The sequence below is a fragment of the Chondrus crispus genome, genomic scaffold (assembly GCF_000350225.1).
Source record: "Chondrus crispus Stackhouse genomic scaffold, scaffold_50, whole genome shotgun sequence".
Lineage (NCBI taxonomy): Eukaryota > Rhodophyta > Florideophyceae > Gigartinales > Gigartinaceae > Chondrus > Chondrus crispus.
In genome coordinates, this window is record NW_005178495.1 from 136,409 (window position 1) to 156,007 (window position 19,599).

Below are 19,599 nucleotides of genomic sequence, written 5' to 3' on the forward strand. Positions count from 1 at the left end.
AAGCCTGCTCGTCGCAATCCATTACGATTGGTCGATTAGGATTTGATCCAAATCTATGCCACGTGGCCACGTGCACATCGGAAACGTGGAAACGTGGAGGAGCATTTTTCCGTCACATATGATACTTCGAGATCCCACAGGGGTTCAAGGTTCCAGCCTCTGCCAGAGCACACTTTCGCTCTTCGCAACTCTGCATCTCTCGATCCGAAGAAAAGCAAAACGTCCTCGGAACGAGGTGATCGCAGCTGGTTCATTGTTAGTCTTTTTCTAAAATGCGTACTCCGTCAATAGATATGGTTGTCCCCCAAATTCGGCCGCCTGGCAGCCTAGCTGCGTGGCTAGACGTTACTGCATCGCGCAGTTGTCCTCCTCCCCCGCGTCTAGACTCGTTTTTGAGTCCTTCCCGCCCCGTGGATCTAGCCTCTCTCGCATCCGAAAAATGCGTATCCTCGATTCCAAACCTTTCCAATTCTCCCCCTGCTCCACAAGCGCATCCAACTCGGAACCATCCACGTTCCCGTTCATCACACCATCGGACGGCGCTTCCAACTCCTCCACCCCGTCCGCAATATCCGCCCACCCAGCCACCTCACCACTCCTCAATGTAACCCCATTGTCCACAGCATCCTTGATCCCCCGAAACACGACCTCTCTACTCAACTCCCCCCGCCCCGCCTCTACCGCCGCGACCCGTAACAACATCCTCCACACAAACCCCACCATATCCTCCAATGGTCTCTCCAAAAAAAATGCGTTGAATCTCTTCTCCCTCCCCCATGGTAACCGCAACCTCACACAAACCTCATTCCCCATCATTCCAGCGATAGATACTCGACACGGCGTCGCGCACATGTCCCGCCAATTGTCGCCCACCAAACATAACACATCATTGCACTGCTCAATCGCATGTCGCTTTCCCACGCCAATGTCCAACACCGCCTGTAGCGGCTCGTGAAGCGCGGTCGCCCATTTCGATACCGTCGCCACCTGCTCGTCGTAGCCCCGCCACCAGTCGCGCTCGACTTGTTTTGCAAGCTGCTTCGAGTACTGCTTGAGCATCTTCTTGAGTGGTTCAGGCTTTAGTCGATTCCATTCTTCTTTGCCCAAGCCCAACTTTTTGGCTGTCACAGATACTTTGCGCATCTTTTGTGGACGCGCCGAGGTGTCCTTGTCGGAAGGAAGATGCTTCCCGGAAGAGAAAAGCTCTTCTGCTCGCGCTTGCGCGAGTACCCGTTTTCGCTCTGTCATCTGTAAAAAAGGCGTCAAGTTGTGAAAAGAAAGGAGATTCCAGAGGCACAGAACGGGGCCGGCGCTGCGACAGCAGTGAGAGATTGTCCCGCAATTGCCGCGTCCTCGTTGCCCCAGCGCTCTTTTTTACTTTTTCGCGCCAAAATTTTGATCAAACGTTGATCACTTCCAGAAAACGCCATGGCTAATTTCCTCCCGCACTGTACAGTAAGATACAGCGGTGCACACGTCACAACGAGACACGATTCTTGTTTTAATTGACAGGTATTTAAAAATATTTCCAAAACACCAAATTAGTAGTGGGCACGTTTCTCTGCCCTTCGGGAAAAGGGCAGAGGTTTACAGTACATGCCCGTGCCAGCGCAACAACTGATGTGATTGTCCTTCTAGAAGCTCCAATACGCTTGGAACTTACTTGGAACTTACTATTCTCAGACTCCACCATGTACGTGTACCGCGAATCTTCTTTGTACAACGCACAATACTGTCCACACTGCGCTTGCTGTGTACCATGCGTTGGAGGCAAAAGCCAACAGAGGTGAAACAAGCTTGGTCATCCTCACACGTTCTTTGCAACGTTGCATTTAAAATGGCCCCTTCTTTTCACTGTTCTACATCCATCTGAGGCCTCCATAACGCATGTTCTTTGAGAGAGGTCTTCTAGTTGAGCAATTCCGGTAGTGAGACTTACCGTAGAGGAGAGTGATCCCTCTACCGTCAAGCATAAGGAATTTTGATCCCATATTGTCTGAGATTAAGTCCTGCAATTGAGGCCTCATTTTTGAAGGACTTTTCAACTAGATTGAGAATTCAAGTTTGAGGATGTTTTATGAACAGAATCAGCAATTGAGTGAGAGCCGTGCCATGGTGATAGACCAGATTATGAGGCGATTCAAGAGAGTGACGAAGTGTAATGCGACGCGCTGGGTTCACATTTCTGATGCCTGAAAACTTGCCTCTCAGATAATTATCTTCGAAAGCGAGTACATGTCGTAACCGAAAGCCGACAAAAGATGGAGCTTCATCGCGTTCTTGGGCCTTCAAGGCAATCAACATCGTTCATGTCCCAGCGGTGTACGAAGTGCATGTATGTAAGGGAAATTGCGTTAAAGAGACAAACGGAAATCACTATCCAAATGGAAGAAAAAAAAACCATGTGCTTCTACCGTTGAAAAGCTGTCTTCGAACAGTTCAAGGCAACCTGACTTTGGTTAGAGGCATTGCGCGATACGCGGGTTGCTGAAGCCCTGGGCTGTCCTTGAAATATCACACCTTTCCTTCGTCTGACACATCGTGTGCTTGTGACAAGCCGGCTGGCAACCGGCGGAGAGCGATGCTTTGCAGTTGTCAGAAGTGCTCGAGCCCCCACGTGCCTGCCTGATTACATCCCTCGACAAATTCGAGTGCGCACTATTCATTCATTCATTCTTTGAAATACTCACTCTTTCAACTTCAAGTTAAATTAACATCACTGAGAGTCTGCATAGATGTAAATTAAATTTAAAGTAGCTGCACAATGCTTGGTCCTAAAAAAAAAAGTATCTATATCTCTAGTGCAACACATGAAAGCGAAAGATGCAAGAGCTGCACCTCGCGTGCCTTATGCAGCTCAACAAAACACGTTCTTGTTCCACGCACAAATAATGACGATACCCGTCTGACATAATGGCCTTATTCACTCGTTTTGTCTAAGTATGCTCCACCAACATTTGCGTTAGTGCACCTCAGCCCTTCAAGGCGAAGAGGACCACCGAAACTTTCTGATGAGATACTGATTCATTCCGAATGAATGAGCAGGGATTTATCAGATTTGCAAAGCGCTCTCGTTCCACTCTCCCCATCGCCGAAATCGTATTGGTAGACTTCCAATGCCAATATGGCTGAACCAATGCGTTGAGTATCAAGAGTCTTCTCTTTCGAGTGACAAAAGGAAGAGAGTAAGGGGTTTGGTGTTCGAAACGTACAGTATGCACGCACTGTATACGATGCAAACCCCCACCCGAGCAATAAGGAACTGAGTTGTTGGAACGTTGAGCGGATAGCCAATCTCATTCAACTCGCAACGACGAGGGTTGTGTCTCGTTTGTAAACAATGGGACAGACTCAATGAACGTGGCTCACCCTCGGTTCTTCATTCACATGAAAGTTGTATTGTACTCGACCAAAGAATATGGTTTGAGATCGAAACACAGATTGCAGTCCTTCCCCGAGAATGGGAAGTTGTACGGCTTGATTAGTCTGTGCGAAGATGAATGGAAGCTGTACGAATGCGCTTGAAGAAATGAATGACAGCTCGATCCCTCACTCCCAATTTCTATAAGTACCCATAACTCTGTGCCCATCCCCATCACATTCATCTCTTCATCTTCATCTTCTCAGCTTCATCTCCTCAGCCTCTTTCGCTTCATTGTCAATTACCGTGCTTTCAGAAACATGAATACGTCTACTCTGGTCGTTGCCTTTGCTGTTGTCTTAAGTCTCGGCCTCAGCCGTGCAGATGACATAATTACGAGATCCAGCACGGAACTCACATGTGGAGGCTGTATCGCAGACGGTCAAGGTCAAGCCTTGGTTCAAGAGGATTGTGATAATGGTGTTTTTGACAACTTTTGCAAGACAGGGGATTGCTTTTGCCCTTTTACCAGCGTAAGGCGCGCAATGATCTCATGTGTATCCGACGCTTGCCTCGACGCGAATACTTTGCGTGTTACCGACTTTTCTTTGGAATCCTTTGTCAGGCCTCCTCGTCAAGTTCTCAAGTTTGAAGTACAGGCTAAGGCATACGACCAGGATTCGCAGTCAGCAGGTGATTGCGACGCTACTACGAAAGTTCAAGCTACATTATTCATTCTGGTGAACAAGGCCCTCAACAAGGATTCGAACAGAGTTGAAGCTGCCATCAAAGAAGCTGCCATCAAAGCCACTGAGGGCAATGGTTTTGTTTGTGAAGCGACACTCCGACGAATTGCTTCTCAGATCCTCATCAATGGCCTCTGATCAAGCTAGCGATACTTTTGCGCCCTGTCCAATGGCCCCGTATAAATAAATCCTCCCTTTAAGCTTCTTCTTCCCGGAGAAGCGCTTGTCATAATACTCCTCATGAAGGTGTTCGTGCCGCCATCTTGCAGCGTGAGCGCATATTTTTCGGGCTGTTATGTGGCGTCTTCTCTTCATGACACTGGCGTGTATCTACTACGACTGAAGAATTATTTCCTTTTATGAAACTTCCGAATAAACTCGAATGGCGATGCGAAACATGCTGCCATTCTCTAGACTTGCATATGCAGATATGTAAAGTAGTATCGTGTTCAAGATATACCGTATGTTGTGCTTGAACATACCGTACCCAACGGCACAGTACCAAGGGTACAGTATTACAGTATAAGGGTGCTACCCTTAAACTGTACCCGTACATCAATTTCTGATTTGTTTGTCTTTCTCGGCGCCTACACAGCTAATGTAAAACCACTCATGTCGCAAACTTGCCATGAGTGGTGGGTCAGCGTTGTTTCTTCTGTGGCACCACCAGACCGCCAAAACCGCGGCGAAAGTGTCCGCATCATTCAAGCATCATTTCCCCCCACACCCCCAACAATACTTGAACGCGTGTATCACGCTCTTTCCAGCGACAAAATATGTTCATCGTCAGAAGTAGGATACAAATCGGACGTCCTCTTTCTAGCATGTAGCCCGTTTGTGAGAAGACGGCCTGGACTACTCAGCATTTCCTGATTGTGCTTACCCGAACAGGATCGTTAATAATGATAATAGCCAGATCTACAAACCTCAACGCTTAAGTTGCGTCCTTCATCAGCGCTAGCGCACAGGGTTGTTCCACCCGCCATATGCATTCTGATAAACCGCGTCCCTCGGCAAGCAGAAAGCTGTCCAGTATGGTATCAGCGTTTGGATGTTCAACTTCTTTGGCCTCGTTGTACAGCCGCAACGCCTCTACCGTATCCTTCTCTACCCCTTCATCACCCCTACTGATTAGATCGGCGAGCTCCACGATCGCATAACTGCTACCGGTTTCGTCAATAACTCTCCGAAGCAGGTCTGAACCTTTCCTGGCATTTTTGTCCACGCGCGCAAAGCCGTACATTAAAGCAGAGGCGATGACCATCATGGCATCGTACTTCGCGAACAGTTGCACCCGTTCAGTCATTTCCAAAGCTATTGACACGTTTGGCTCAATTTCACCAGTGCCATACAGAAACACGTGAACAAGAATGATCAACGCCTCTGCGCCTCCTGTGCCGATAGCCCGCTCTAACACTTCCATCGCTCGAGGAATGTCCTTTTCTACACCTTCAGCCCCATGATAAAGAATATCAGCGAGATTAAAAGATGCAATAACCTTTCTTCCCACTATTGTACCAGGCGGCAATCCCCCCCTTCGCACTACATCATGCACCACATCCAATTCCTCATCGCTGGGCACAAAAGCGGGACCTTCTTCGACACCTTCATTGATAGCGCGCTGATACAACTCAACTGCTCGGGGCGCATCTCGCGGTAAACCGTATCCTCCGTCATTCAAGAGATCGGCAAGACTGGTGATGGCATCCAAGTTTCCTCCATCGATAGCACGCTCGTACAGCGCAGCTGCCCGCGCAAAATCTGGTTCCACTCCATCACCGCCATCCCGCAATACACGAGCGAGGCTGGGTATCACATCCAATTCTCCTTCATCGATAGCGCGCTCGTATAATGCGGCAGCCCGCACAGCATCTTGCTCTAAACCTTCGGCACCATACCATAGCAAGTCAGCGAGGCGACTCAACGAATTGGGGAACCCACCATTAATCGCAGTATCATACAACACCGCTGCTCGTGCTGCGTCTTGGTCCAATTCTTCGGCCCCACCTTCCAACAGGCAAGCGAGATTGTGCATGGAAACAACGCTTCCGGCATTTATAGCTTCTTCATACAAATGAACTGCTCGTGTGATATCTCGCTCCACCCCATCGGCGCCATCTGCCAGCAAAAAAGCGAGATTATTCATAGCATTTGTATGCCCCATTTCGATTCCATGCTCTAGCAACTCAACCGCTCGCAAAACGTCTCTTTCGACCCCTTCGCCGCCATTCTCGAGGAGAGAGCTTAATTTACTACACGCTTTGGTGCACCCTCCCTCAATAGCTATCTCGTATAACTCAATCGCTTTTGGAAGATTCGGGTTTATGTCTTCTGTCCCAAATTGCATGATTTCAGCAAAATTGTCTGCAGCACATGCATCGCCGGCATCAGTAGCTCGTTGAAACAATTCCACTGCTCGTTCAGAGTCTCGTTGTACACCTTCATCCCCTAGCACGAGCAAACAAGCGAGTTTCCCAAATGCGTCTGGTTCACCCAATTCAATCGCTCTTTCAAGTAACTCCAATGCTCGTGCCGGATTCCGGTCGAAGCCCTCAACCCCGTTCTTGAGTAAACCAGCATAAATATGCATAACAGTCGCATCGCCTTCATCGATGGCACGTTCAAAAAGCTTGACAGCTTTGGGAATGTCTGGCAAGACACCTTCGGCTCCAGTCTTCAAAATAAACCCAAGGTTATTCATAGCAATCGTACATCCCGCTTCAGCAGCCTTTTCGAACAACTGCGCAGCTCTTGGGATGTCCTTCTCTACACCTTCGGCTCCTTTCCAAAGAAGGCAAGCGAAAGACGTCATCGCATCCACATTCCCTTCGCCAACAGCGTGCTCGAATATCTCCATTGCTCGCACAGTATCGCGCTCTATGCCTTCCTCCCCGTTCACTAGCAAGCACGCGTAACCGACTGCAAACTCCACTTCCCCAAAGATCGCTCTTTCAAACAGTCGTCTCGCCCTCGGACCATCCTGTTTCACCCCGCGGGCACCTGTGAGCAATATTTCTGCCAGTATATACATAGCTTCATGATTATCGAACAGTTCAATGCATTTCTCGAAAAGCTGAGCAGCCCGTTTCTTGTTTGCTCTAACCCCGTCGTCACCGCTCTCTAGGAGTTTGGCGAGACACATCATTGATACCTCATCGCCCTGTCTCATTCCCTTTCTGAATAGACGAGCTGCAAGGCGGGGGTTCCTCTCCACGCCATCTAAATCCCATTCAAGCAGTATTTCACCTAACGTGAACATTGAAGGGATATAGCCCATCGTAGCAGACTTTGAATACAGAATACGAGCAGCGTGAATATTCTTTTCCATTCCGTATTTGCCAGACTCGTGGAATGTTGCAAGCATATACATGGCGTGAGAGTTTCCTTTCGCAGCAGCTCTTGAGAAAAGGTCGAGTGCCCTTGGAAGGTCTTGAACCACGCCATCCTCGCCGTGCAACAACGAAAAGGCAAAGCTGACCATGGCGGTTGTGTGTCCCCCACATTCTATAGCTTGTCGGTACCAGTACGTAGCCGTTCTCACACCGCCGTCTTCCTTGTCTTCAAGGAGGGAGCCTACGATTGCATGGCCACCATTTTCGGCGGCCGTCAAGGACAATTCTCTCGCGCAGGCTTCATCTTCAGGGAAGGAAATGCCGCAGGCCACCTCCAGCGCAAATTCGTAACATGCAGTAGCGTTGCCAGCACGCGCAAGAATCCGGTTGTAAATCTTTCGTAAACGCCTCTGCACAATGATGGTGAGAGACACGGCCGGTATGCGAAGATACGTTTTGAAGCAGAAGCACATCTCTACTTTGAAACGACGGTCGCCAACCGAGGCGGTAGGGGGAACAAAGAGTTCGATGATGCATATTGTTATTGCTCGAAATGCTTTGCTGTGGTGCCGATGGAAATCTTCATGAAGTGGCTTGGGGGGGGGGGGGGGGTAACCCTCCTACGACAAATGGAAGACTCCGGAAATACACACACAAATCGCAAATTGATTCGTACTTTTTTGCGATTACTGTAAAGCACGCCAACACAGCGTTTTGTGTCGCATCAAAGTTTGATTAGTGCCTTGGGAGCAGCACCAGAACATGTACCAAATCACCAATTTACCCAGCACATCAACGCAGCCACTCCAATTCCGTTCCTAAGAGAGACATGGTTATGTTGGGATGGGCGTTATGTTGGGATGGGCGTTATGTTGGGATGGGCTCTGTACAACACAACACAGGCTCTACAACACAACACAGGCTCTACAACACAACACAGGCTCTGAACAACACAACACACTTGAATTCGTGCCAATACAGTCGACCCTGCGCATTAGTGCCGCCCCGTGTAAAGACTAATAATACGGCACTAATTCGGAGCGGCACAATCAGATGGCAGAACCACTACCCGGCCAGAACTCTGTTATTAGAGTCTGCTGTTGTTGCCTTTGACCCTGTCTCTCATGCCTAGCTTCGAGAAAAGCTCGTTTTGCGGACCTCAAGTGCGATAACGCATTGCTCACATCGCACTCCACACCCAGACTCTCCAAAGACCCAAACAACCTTGCTAGCACTACAGCACTCGGTACGGCCCGCCTCTCCGTAATTTCGCACTCGTCTTCTGCCACACAATCATCCATCATAGCATCACTGGCAGATTGATTCTGTAGCTCTCCACCAAACTTTTTTGTTCCGAGCGTTGTAGCGGTTTTGGTCACAATTTGTTGGAGTGAAGGAAGAGAGCGTTTGATGTTTCGGATGGTTCGCTCTGAAATTTTGAACTGACGCATAACTGTGGTATTCGCATTCCCGACCTGCAGCAGATGCCCAACCTCGATTTTCTGTGCAATCGTAAGGCGCGTACGCTTCGCTTTGGCTATCTTTTCAGGAATCATGTTAGGGTCTTTGAGTGAGGTGCCATCACCAATTGAGCTGAGGCGCATGAGGAGTGGGCGATGACGACGTCGTCCATGGTGTTGGCAGTGTTTGAGAGCTGCGCGCGTAGGGGGAGGGAAAAAGAACAAAGAAGAGAAATTTATTATGTTCTACGTTCTGGTCCCCCCCCCCCCCCCCCCCCCCCCGATTATTTTCTTGTGGTGATGTCCTCCCTCTTATACACAAGAAAAGACGGCCTCCACTTGACGGAATAAATGCCTCTTGTCGGGAGATTTCTACTTTGTACACGTGGTACACATGCAGACCAATTATTAAACTACAGATTTGGGTGATGTCTCAGGGTATGTCCTGAGGTATGTCTTGGGGTTTGGCCTGGATATCCCTCCCGACACGACCCCCTCCCCAGACCCGAACCCGGGCGGGGCATAACATATAAGAGGTATCCTCTGTCTCATCCCGGGGTCCTCCCCAGGGTCAACCAGGTAGGACGTCCACCTTGACGCATTCTTCATCCCGAAGTGACACAATTTAGTGTCACCATCGACACCCTTCCCCCAATCGCTCCACGTATACACGTGTACAGCTCATCATCACTGTAAGCTTTCACTTCTATCTTTAACCTACCCACCTTTTCTAATTTTCATACAACTAACTTCGGTATTCCTGCGTTTTTCTTGAAGAACCTGACACCGCGTCAGGTCCTATTTGCCTCCAGTTTTAGAGATCGCTGATTGCTTGTGTGGCGGTACTCAGGTGAGGTTTTAGTCCTCGAGTCTGCCCCTTGCAAGAAACCTGATCTAAACGAGGATGGCGAAAACCAAGCAGACGGCGCGCCGCAGTACTGGCGGCAAGGCGCCTCGTAAACAGCTCGGGTCGAAGGCGGCGAGAGTATCCGTTGAAGAGCTCAACGCTCGTGAGAGAATAATGTGGCTATTGTCGCAAAGAACGGACTTAATGAAGGTGTCGAAGAATGAAGAAGCTTCGCCTCGTTTTCCGTACCATGTATGGGTTGGAACGAGGCTGACAAGGTATGACTTGGATTTGACCGAAATGCTCCGCCTTTTTGGTCGACATGTTCTCGTCCACGTAAGTGCGCGAAGAAAGCACGGGGTCTCGGTAGATGAGTTTTCCAGAGTCGGGTTGACTGAATCGATTGACGATGAGCGTGTTTATGATCACGTGGAGGATGAAACTTGGAATATTGAGTCCATCTGCTATAATAGACTCCCAAATAAGTACGTCGCCATCGACGCACGCGACAAGTCGAAGCACGCCATCCTGCTTTATACCTAACAAGTCTGTGGCGGGAACAAATCTTCTGGCCACCAGATCCAGAGCGACAAGTTCTACACCAACGGCAGAGACCACTTGTCAGCTTACCTTCTCATTGATGAGTAGTGTCAGAAGTATCCTGGGCGCTGGTTGGCAATGTCCACTTCCAGTGCCCGAACAGAGAGCTCTTTGGCGTCTTCTTTCCATCTCCACAACCTTGGTGCTACTCCCTATCAAGATCGGACTGATCTATGCATCCCAGCTGCCGTTTGCAACTCGATGCGTGCTCTCGGCGCGCGAAAGCTCGCCGATTCGTATTGGAAGCACTTCAAGGAGAATGCGAAGTCGTTTGTGCAGCATGGGAGTCTTCCGCGACGTATTCGTGATCTGAGAGATGCCAACAAGCATCTCAAACGAGAGGAAGTAGTTCTCGAGCATACCTTCGGATCGGTCCCAACGATAGGCAAACTTCTTGATGTCGAGTCGGGAGTGTTTGTTGTCACGCTTGAGGGGAGTTCAAACAAGTTGCATACGGTGTGCGTATCTTCAAAGGATCACATCATATTGGATTGTATGGAACCGTACCCCATGCCCTTCTCCCTTCAAGCTTTGAAACTCTGTCTTGTCCGTGCTTCCACCACAAGAGCGCTTAGCGCTTCCACTAAGCGTCGCAAACGTCGCAAGCTGAAAGCTGAAAGCAATAAGTCGAAATAGCCACGCTCTTTTCTCTTTTCTTGCCTATACGGGTTTCATGATAGCTATTGCATATATTCTCTACATGCATTAAACGATTTTATGCCTAAGACTTAGCCTTAAGCTTTAACAAAGGACTTAGGCTTCGAACTTCATTTCACGATATAGGACGAGTCGGCGAGCATGAATAGGCTTCCTGGATACTCTGCCGTGCTGCGACTCTAGCACATATCGCGGGTGGTGAACTTCCAAGATCCGGCACGGGCCGTAGAATTTGGAAACGAACGCGGGCCATTTCGTACCACCGAATGAAGTTCCCCGAGCGACAAGAACTTTGTCTCCCACTTCGAAGAAGTGAGACGACGACGCTACGAGCCTCTTTTCCACAGAGGCCCCTGAGCGAACTGCTCGTGGGACAGATCCAGTCAGGAGCTCCAAACGACGATGATGGTCTAAGGAAGGAACAACTAGGCTTGCACCTGTCTCTGCGTTGGAATCCAACCGAGGCGGGACCCCATACATTAATTCGAAGGGCGACACGCCGTTCTTCATGGTACGTCGGCGATATCCATACAGGACCTGGGTGAGTGCTTTGTCCCACTCCATTCCAGTTCCAAGAACTGTCTTACGGACGGCAGCCTTCAAAGTTCCAACCATTCTCTCTGCTCTACCGTTAGACATGGGAGCGTAGGCGAGGACGGTGCGCCAAGTGATACCGTGCCGAGCCATGAAGCTAGAAACGGCCGAGGCTGTGAAGCAGGTAGCATTGTCAGAGACAATGGTTCTCGGAGGGCCGAACGAGTACATGATTTCTCTCTTGACGAAGTCGAGAACCACTTGAGCAGTACTATCAGCAGTGGATAGAGCAATTGGCCATCCTGTGAGGTGTTCGACCGCAACCCACACGAAGCGATTTCCAGACGAAGTGACAGGGAAGGGTCCAGCAAAGTCAATAGAGAAAACATCAAACAAGCTTGTGATGGGAAAGCGCAAAGTTGTCTTATACCTGGGAATCGGACGTGCCTTCTGACACCCGTCACAACTCTTCACGTAGTCTCCCACGTCCATACCAACGGTCGGCCACCAGTACCTTTCCCAAAAAAAACCCCTTTCCCTAAATTGACGAGTGGTCTTCAAGTCCCAGTGACCAATGTCGTCATGGAAACCCTTCAGTACCTTTTCGCGATCGGAAATTGGGACAACAACACGAAGACCATGAATGGTGCGGCGGAACAACTTCGACTCCCACACTAGAAAGTTCTTCGCATTATTCTTCATGCGAGACTTCCTGTAATCATCCAACCCAACCGGTGTTTCGCCTTGCAGATAGGACATGATATCTTGGCAAGACTCTTCTAGATCTTCTGGAGAGTAGATCGGGGTCGTGATAGCGAGGGCAAGTTCTCCCTCTTCCTGGCAAGTTGGGTTGTCGCCGGCTTTGGGTTGAATACGAGAAAGGTAATCGGCTGCACTATTTGCGGATCCACGACTATATTCCACGGTGAAGTCGTACTCGGCTAAGAAGTCTAGCCAACGAGCCAAACGACCGTGGATGTCTTTCTTGCGAAAGGCGTAACTAAGAGCCTGGTGATCCGTAACCAACTTGAAAGGTGTAGACGAAAGCACGTAAACACGAAATTTCTTCAAAGCAAAGATGACCGCAAGCGCCTCACGCTCACAAGCGGAGTACTTGCGCTCAGATGTATTCATAGTACGGCTTGCGTACTGGATGGGGTGTATTTTCCCATCTTCGTTCTTTTGAGCCAACACAGCCCCGACGGAGACCGATGACGCGTCCGTCTCAACGACGAAGGGCTTCTCGAAGTCTGGGTAAGCCAAGACTGGCGGAGAAGTTAACTTTACGCGTAGTTCATCAAAGGCTTCTTGCATTTCCCCGGTCCATTTTAATCTGCCGTTTCCGGATGGAGCCGCATGGAGTACTGCAGCAATGTCCGCAAACTTGCAGATGAAACGACGGTAGTAGCTTGCTAACCCGAGAAAGCTCCTAAGTTCAGTCGTAGTGGTCGGGATCGGTGCATTCCGAATTACTTCGACCTTGCTCGGGTCAACGGCAATCCCGCCTTTGTCGACAACATGACCGAGCAACTTGATCTTCGCCTGGGCGAAGCTACACTTTGTCAGCTTAAGCTTAAGACCAGCCTCGTCAAGCACATCAAATACATGCTGCAGGTGCCGAAGATGTTCTTCTACAGTCTTAGAGAACACCACAACGTCATCGAGGTACACACGCACAAACCGCACTCCGCGAAAGATTGTATCCATCATTCTCTGAAATGTCGAAGGCGCATTCATCAATCCAAAGGGCATGACTTCGAACTTATACGTCCCGTAGCAACAGACGAAAGTAGTCATTTCTTTGCATTGTTGTGCCATCCGAATTTGCCAGTAACCACTGAACAAATCCAGAGAAGTGAAGTACGCACTTCCTTCCAAGTCATCAAATATCTCTTCTATTTTCGGCAAAGGCCATCTGTCTGCTTTCATCTTCTGGTTCAGAGAACGGTAATCAACACAGAAGCGTGGATTCCCATCTTTTTTGGATACGATGACGACCGGAAAGGACCATGCGGGGCTGGAAGGCGTGATGATTCCTGCTTCCAGCATTTTGTCCAGCTCTTTCCGAACGATTTCGTTATGCAAGGAAGCCATTCTCCTCGCCGAGTGGTAGATCGGATTAGTGTCATCTAACTCGAAATGGTGCTTGATTGGGACTTCAGCAGGCCGAAGGTCGTCAAGGGATGTAGCAACGATACTCTTACCCATCAGGGCGGTCTCGATGACTGCTTGGGTTTCATCGTCAAGATGCAGAAGTTTTTCCGGAAGCATTTTCACGACCTTGTTGATAACATTCGAATCAGGTGATTCTACTTCCTCATCTTCTCCGATCGCTCCGTCCAGAGTTCAGTCTAGCTCGAAAGGTTCATCGCCGAGGATGGCGACAACATAAGTCTCTTCTTCCGACGAATTTTCTGAGGCGAATGACTCGACATCAGAAGTGAAGTCCTCACTATCAGTCTCCGAATCCGCGACGATAGGACTTACTTGATCAAACTCCAGACTCATTTTCACGGTTTTGTTTCCAATCAACATTCTAACAGACTGGTGACCTAGATCGATGCAGGCTTGAAGTTCTTCAAGAGTTGGATACCCGATTAAGATATCAACTGGGGATCCTTCAACAACCAAGAAGTTGAGTGAAGTAACAGCGCCATTGAACGTGACAGAAACTTCCTCGATGGAACCTAAGCAGGTTGTCTTTTGTCCATTGGCGACCGTGATCTTCGTCGAGGTCGGCTTTGGAGACAGAGAGAGCTTCGATGCCACAGACGCATTCATAACATTAGGGATAGCTCCTGGGTCTAACAACGCTCTCATTTGTGTCCTGTAGATTTGTACCGAAACTACTTTCAGACGTTTTGGCAAAGTACCGATCGAAGCAGCTACGGGGCGTCTAGGGCGACTGTTGAACAAACGACGGATCTCTTTCTTGGCCTCGTCGCCATCTCCTCGAATCAGTTGACCGAATGTCAAACCAGAGGGGGCGTTCGCGAGGGAAAAAACCACGTCGTACTTCCCCGAGTGCTCTTGGACGGCGTTCTTCTTACTTGTCCTCTTCTTTCTTGTTAGACGGCCGGGCTTAGGAGGTTTCCTCATGTGGTTCGGAGTCCAGTATTTACGCGGGTTGAGAAGGGACGGGATTGGCTCGCCGCCACCATCCTTTTGCGTCTTGGCCACCGGCTCTCCATTGGCGTTTCTCTTGACTGATGCCACTAACTTCTCATCAGCAGGGAGGTCGTCGTGCGTCACAACACTCACCTGGTTTCCTGTGGAGCCCGTCGGTGTACCCGACACGGAAATATCCGTCTGGGTCTTCTTAGGAGGGTAGGCACTGCTACTTCCCCTCTGTGGACCAATTCTAGCCCAACAGCTTGTCTCTGAATGACCAAATGTTCCGCAGCGAGGGCATTTCGTGTCCCTATGCGGATTCGCATCGCATCTATTAGCGCCATGACCCGGTCGTTTGCAATAAGAACAAGTACAATCGTGGGCGGGGCGGAATGCTGTTGCGTCATCCCTCGACTGATTCTTCTTGATAATAAGGGAAATATCGGCTAGTCGATCAGCTAAAGCGTCAACCTTCGTCTGGAGTGGAGACAAGGGAGCTTTTGAACGCATCATGACCCTTTTTGACCCACCTTGCCCTCTCGGCTCATTCATACCGTGCGAGCTCTCTGACCCCTGGTAGCGCGAATTACTCAAGGAGTTCGCCGCCGCTTGAAAGGCGCAGCGACCAGACCAGAAGTCCATGATTGCATCGAATAGGGCCTTGTAGGTCTTCGCATCTCGATAGATGGCAAACTGGGCCAACTCGAGATGTTCCATCACGGCGTTGCGAAGCAGTCCAAACTTCGCTTCGTGGTTGAATCCCGCCTTCTCGTAGATACGGTCTGAGTTTCGAAGGGACCCACTGAGATCCCCGAAAGAAAGGCGAGCGGCCATCGCATCCCGAATCACATCTTCAGGTGATTCAACCGCGGCGAACCGCTCGACCAAGGCCTTCTTGACCTTCTGGTAGTCGGAGCCATCAGCACTGATATCCCCGTTCTTGACAAAGGCTTGATAAAAGAAGTCGAATGCATCTCCCTCCAGGTAGCGAAGGAGTTCAGATGCCCTTTCTTCGTCCGACTTGCCAGAGGTGGCAACATTCTCGAAGACGAAGAAGAACTTGTGGACGTCGGCCGGCTTCGACCCGTCAAACTGTGACAGGGAGCCGTCTTCTTTGCCACCCCTCCACAAGAGTACCATGTTGGCAGTGTTTGAGAGCTGCGCGCGTAGGGGGAGGGAAAAAGAACAAAGAAGAGAAATTTATTATGTTTTACGTTCTGGTCCCCCCCCCCCCCCGATTATTTTCTTGTGGTGATGTCCTCCCTCTTATACACAAGAAAAGACGGCCTCCACTTGACGGAATAAATGCCTCTTGTCGGGAGATTTCTACTTTGTACACGTGGTACACATGCAGACCAATTATTAAACTACAGATTTGGGTGATGTCTCAGGGTATGTCCTGAGGTATGTCTTGGGGTTTGGCCTGGATATCCCTCCCGACACATGGCACGTGGCAGAACCTGTGTCTGCCGGTTTTGGCGGCACTAATTCGAGGGTGGCAATAATAAAAGCGGCACTATTGCGCGTCCCCCCCTATACTGTGCCCTCAAGGGCACAGTATCCGATTGGACGCCTCCAAAAACAAAATCTCGCGTGCAACCACAGCAATGAAGGACCCCGTTCCCCAATCCGTCCACCATCTCCCCCGATGCATCTTGCCTTCATCTCCCCCGCCATGTCTGCGGCCCCCGCCGGTGCGCTCTACGCCGCCCGCTGCGTCGACAAGCCATCTTCCTCCGCCCTGCGTGCCGCTACTCGTCCTGCCCATCTCGACTGGATCGCTGCTCAAGAATCTCTCTTTCGCTTTGCGGGTCCCCTGCACCCCCCTGACGCCACGTCCCAACCTATCGGCTCCCTTCTCATTATGCACGGTTCACCTCCTGCCTCTGCCGCCTCTATCGAACGCTATCTCTATGATGATCCGTATGCCAAGGCAGGCCTTTTCGAGTCTGTTGATGTGCGACGGTGGGTTTGCGGCATGGCTTCCACCGCGCCCCTGCCGGACAATTTGTTCGCTGTTTGGTGTCTGGACAAGCCGCAAAGTAGGGCGCTGCGAAAGGCGACACGGTCCGCTCATCTTGACTGGTGGCGCGGCGCGGGAAGGAGCGGCATGATTGGGCCGTTTCCGGCGGACGATGGCGACGGCGCAGTTGGTAGCTTAATTGTGTGTGAAGGGGAAAGCGTTGAGGAAGTCGCCCAGTGGGCTAAGACGGATCCGTATAGCACGGCTGGCCTTTTCGACTCTGTTGAAGTGCACTCGGTGCTCAAAGCGGTAGAGGATGGCAAGTTTCTGCTCGGAGACGTCCCAAAGTAAATTTGGGCGCCTTGTTTTGGAGATCCCCAGCGGAGCTAATGCTATGATCTCGCCTCCTCGAGCAGTCAGTAGACAGTCATGCCGCTCACCATCACCTTCACATTCGTCGCAGCGCCGCCTCTCCTCCCTCCTTTCCGTAGCAGAAGGCCCACTCCCGCATCTCGAACCCTGCTGCGCGCATCAGGGCAACCGTCCCAACAGCATTCGACCAGCCGTCGCGCCCTCCTGCACCTGGCATCGATATCCGTCCTCTCCACAATCCTTCCTGCGCCCTCGAGTCCCGCCACCCGCTGCCTTCCAGAAGGCGCCGCAGTTACTGCACTCACCGATGTTGCGTGGCCGCCTTCCATGCCGTTTGCGGCATCCGACTTTGCCCGCTTCGACGAGCGTCCGGATGATGTCTTCTATTCCTTCCCGCGCCTCGTGCGCCACATTGACGGGCCTGCGGTTGCGGCCCTAGGGTCGTACTATCGATCTCTGCTCCCCATGGCCAGCGATGTTCTCGACGTGTGTGCTTCGGTGGAGGCGTATCTACCAGGCCAATGGCCTGGACGGCGTGTGGTTGCTGGCGTAGGGATGAATGAAGTCGAGATGCAGCAAAACCCTGCTCTCAATGAGTTTGCGGTTCGCGATCTCAATGTCAACCCGAAATTGCCTTATCCGGACGAGAGTTTTGACCTGGTTATGTGCAATGTTAGCATTGATTATCTCACCAAACCAGTGCAAGTAGTGCAGGAAATGCGCAGAGTGCTGAGAAAAGGTGGGAAGGTTGCGATTAGTTTCAGCGACAGGGTTTTCGGGACAAAAGCCGTCTCCGCATGGATGAGTGGCGGTGACCAGGACCATGTTTATATCGTCGGCGCCTATCTGCACTACGCGCGTGGGTTAGCGGAGCCCAAAGTCCTTGATCTCACGCCGAGAAAGGGCGGAAAGTGTACCAGCGATCCTCTCTACGTTGTCCAGGCGACGAAACTCTAAAACAAGCCAAAGTTCTCCTACGAGACGTTGCACTACTGTTATAAAGTCGGAAAAGGTGTATGGCATGCCAATCTCAGTAAGTCTGCTTGAGGGAAAGTTAGACTTGAACATCACGACCCTCCTTTCAAAACAAGCCTGGATGCGTTGCCAACGTTTCCGCAGCGTTTGTGCATGCCAGTGCTCTCATGCGCTCTGACCCTTGTCCCATATACGACACCAACTTCCTCTGTACTGATAGCAACGTCAGCTTACTTGTTTAGAAAGTACCAAGCGCCAGATGCGCGTCATGTCCATTGTCGCCCTTCCCTTCGACTATAGTATTTTCTATACGTACATGATTGTAAGAGCGCATATTGTCGTTGCAATCGCCCAGATACCCCCAATTCGCAGAACCCAGGCCTCACCAAAATGCCTGCTCACATATCCTGTATACCTGCTCAATCGTTTTGACAGCATGTGTGACCTCACAACAAGTTAGAAAGAGAGATGGGTCCCTCTCAGTTCCTTGTGCACGAAGCTTGGCTATTCTGAAGACTTACATTGTATCGATGAGCTGCGGAATGACGGCAAATATATTGAGGGCCCCAAGATAGCGCCCACGATTTGAAAGGTCTGAGTTGTTCACTGTGATGCCTACAGGAAGCGTGAAATGAGCCGCTTGAGGGAGGGCCATTGCGATTACTATCATTCTGGCGAGTTGCTCCGAATGCGTGCCTGCAAAGACCAGGGTTAATATCGCAAAGATGCCAAAAGATGCCCCCATAAGTTGACCCGGTGTTACGTAGTTGAGTGCGAAGGGATACAGGGCCGAGAAGGCTACTTGCAGCAGAGCTCGCGTGAGGCTCGCCGTTCCGTACATGTTGACGCCGCGCTCGTACGTCTTTGCCGCTGCCGAACCTTCTGCGGCCTGTGGGTCACCTGCGATGTAGTCAAAAAATAAACATATCAGACGCTTTCACATGTCAGGACACTAGTTGGGGCACCTTGACAAGAAAGAAGACAAGGTGACACCTTGCTCCTGGTGGGTTTGACGTACCGCCCAAAACTGAGCTCCCCAGCCAGCTCGAAACATTCGGCATGACACAAAACAGAGCAAAAAACCCGAGCGCATACGTGCCCCCAACCCTCCACATCCATGCGGGTAAGCCGTTGAAGTACTCAAAGACATTGGACGACTGGCTCTGGGCCTTCTTGACATCCGGGTCATCCTCCTTGACCGGAACCTCCTTCCCCACAACAACCAAGACAATAACCGTGCACGCATAAACGGCCATGATAATCCCAAAGCACAGCCTGATATTCGCCACTGGCTCTTCCAAATAATCAATAAGCAAGTTTGTAGCGAGGTCGCCGAGCGAGCCCATAACAATGGACGCGCTCTGCACCTCGTGCTGCTGCGCCTGCGGGACGAGGTCACCCTGCAGGGCGCGGACGGGCCACATGGTGGTATTGATGGCGAGGTCTGTGAGGCAAAATGCAGCGACGGCGACCGCGACCGCGGCGGCTTCCGCGCGGGCCGCGGCGCGCGGGAAGAGGTAAGCGGCGATCTGCGGGGCGCTCGCGAACGCGGCCATGCCCACCAGCGTGGCGGCGAGGCCGGCGACGATGAACGGGCGGCGGCGCCCCCACGCGCGCGTGCAGCGGTTGCTCAGCGGGCCC

At 50.8% G+C, this 19,599-nt stretch overlaps 8 protein-coding genes; 4 read left to right on the plus strand and 4 right to left on the minus strand.

Moving 5' to 3' along the window:
- Positions 1 to 144: 144 nt before the first annotated feature.
- Positions 145 to 1,693, minus strand: CHC_T00006757001 (hypothetical protein). Its single transcript, XM_005709948.1, has 3 exons — positions 1,536 to 1,693; positions 387 to 1,369; positions 145 to 245 (listed from the first exon to the last, which is right to left on the minus strand). The coding sequence occupies exons 1-3, from the start codon at positions 1,691 to 1,693 to the stop codon at positions 145 to 147; spliced, it is 1,242 nt and encodes a 413-aa protein (XP_005710005.1).
- A 365-nt stretch (positions 1,694 to 2,058) lies between these two features.
- CHC_T00006758001 (hypothetical protein) lies at positions 2,059 to 2,304 on the minus strand. Its single transcript, XM_005709949.1, has one exon. The coding sequence runs from the start codon at positions 2,302 to 2,304 to the stop codon at positions 2,059 to 2,061; it is 246 nt and encodes an 81-aa protein (XP_005710006.1).
- Positions 2,305 to 3,906: 1,602 nt separating this feature from the next.
- CHC_T00006759001 (hypothetical protein) lies at positions 3,907 to 4,245 on the plus strand. Its single transcript, XM_005709950.1, has one exon. The coding sequence runs from the start codon at positions 3,907 to 3,909 to the stop codon at positions 4,243 to 4,245; it is 339 nt and encodes a 112-aa protein (XP_005710007.1).
- Positions 4,246 to 4,662: 417 nt separating this feature from the next.
- Positions 4,663 to 6,697, minus strand: CHC_T00008468001 (Sel1-repeat containing protein). XM_005709951.1 is given in 2 exon segments: positions 4,663 to 5,041; positions 5,042 to 6,697. The coding sequence occupies 1 exon segment, from the start codon at positions 6,695 to 6,697 to the stop codon at positions 5,042 to 5,044; it is 1,656 nt and encodes a 551-aa protein (XP_005710008.1). The 3' UTR covers positions 4,663 to 5,041.
- A 1,505-nt stretch (positions 6,698 to 8,202) lies between these two features.
- On the minus strand, positions 8,203 to 8,434 carry CHC_T00006760001 (hypothetical protein). XM_005709952.1 is given in 2 exon segments: positions 8,203 to 8,344; positions 8,345 to 8,434. The coding sequence occupies 1 exon segment, from the start codon at positions 8,432 to 8,434 to the stop codon at positions 8,345 to 8,347; it is 90 nt and encodes a 29-aa protein (XP_005710009.1). The 3' UTR covers positions 8,203 to 8,344.
- Positions 8,435 to 9,803: 1,369 nt separating this feature from the next.
- CHC_T00006761001 (hypothetical protein) lies at positions 9,804 to 10,289 on the plus strand. The gene has a single exon (XM_005709953.1). The coding sequence runs from the start codon at positions 9,804 to 9,806 to the stop codon at positions 10,287 to 10,289; it is 486 nt and encodes a 161-aa protein (XP_005710010.1).
- Positions 10,290 to 16,323: 6,034 nt separating this feature from the next.
- Positions 16,324 to 16,980, plus strand: CHC_T00006762001 (hypothetical protein). XM_005709954.1 is given in 2 exon segments: positions 16,324 to 16,962; positions 16,963 to 16,980. The coding sequence occupies 1 exon segment, from the start codon at positions 16,324 to 16,326 to the stop codon at positions 16,960 to 16,962; it is 639 nt and encodes a 212-aa protein (XP_005710011.1). The 3' UTR covers positions 16,963 to 16,980.
- Positions 16,981 to 17,040: 60 nt separating this feature from the next.
- Positions 17,041 to 17,940, plus strand: CHC_T00006763001 (hypothetical protein). Its single transcript, XM_005709955.1, has one exon. The coding sequence runs from the start codon at positions 17,041 to 17,043 to the stop codon at positions 17,938 to 17,940; it is 900 nt and encodes a 299-aa protein (XP_005710012.1).
- The last annotated feature ends 1,659 nt before the right edge of the window (positions 17,941 to 19,599 follow it).

What these genes read in the sequence shown, in the direction of transcription:
- CHC_T00006757001 (XM_005709948.1), bottom strand. Translation starts at nt 1,693, where the DNA reads ATGGTGGAGTCTGAGAATAGTAAGTTCCAAGTAAGTTCCAAGCGTATT. An exon ending in GTGCCCACTACTAATTTGGT is followed by an intron (nt 1,370 to 1,535) that starts GTTTTGGAAATA and finishes AAAGTAAAAAAG; the next exon opens with AGCGCTGGGGCAACGAGGAC. An exon ending in CGGGAAGGACTCAAAAACGA is followed by an intron (nt 246 to 386) that starts GTCTAGACGCGG and finishes ACAATGAACCAG; the next exon opens with CTGCGATCACCTCGTTCCGA.
- CHC_T00006758001 (XM_005709949.1), bottom strand. Translation starts at nt 2,304, where the DNA reads ATGTTGATTGCCTTGAAGGCCCAAGAACGCGATGAAGCTCCATCTTTT.
- CHC_T00006759001 (XM_005709950.1), top strand. Translation starts at nt 3,907, where the DNA reads ATGATCTCATGTGTATCCGACGCTTGCCTCGACGCGAATACTTTGCGT.
- CHC_T00008468001 (XM_005709951.1), bottom strand. Translation starts at nt 6,697, where the DNA reads ATGCATATTTATGCTGGTTTACTCAAGAACGGGGTTGAGGGCTTCGAC.
- CHC_T00006760001 (XM_005709952.1), bottom strand. Translation starts at nt 8,434, where the DNA reads ATGCGCAGGGTCGACTGTATTGGCACGAATTCAAGTGTGTTGTGTTGT.
- CHC_T00006761001 (XM_005709953.1), top strand. Translation starts at nt 9,804, where the DNA reads ATGGCGAAAACCAAGCAGACGGCGCGCCGCAGTACTGGCGGCAAGGCG.
- CHC_T00006762001 (XM_005709954.1), top strand. Translation starts at nt 16,324, where the DNA reads ATGTCTGCGGCCCCCGCCGGTGCGCTCTACGCCGCCCGCTGCGTCGAC.
- CHC_T00006763001 (XM_005709955.1), top strand. Translation starts at nt 17,041, where the DNA reads ATGCCGCTCACCATCACCTTCACATTCGTCGCAGCGCCGCCTCTCCTC.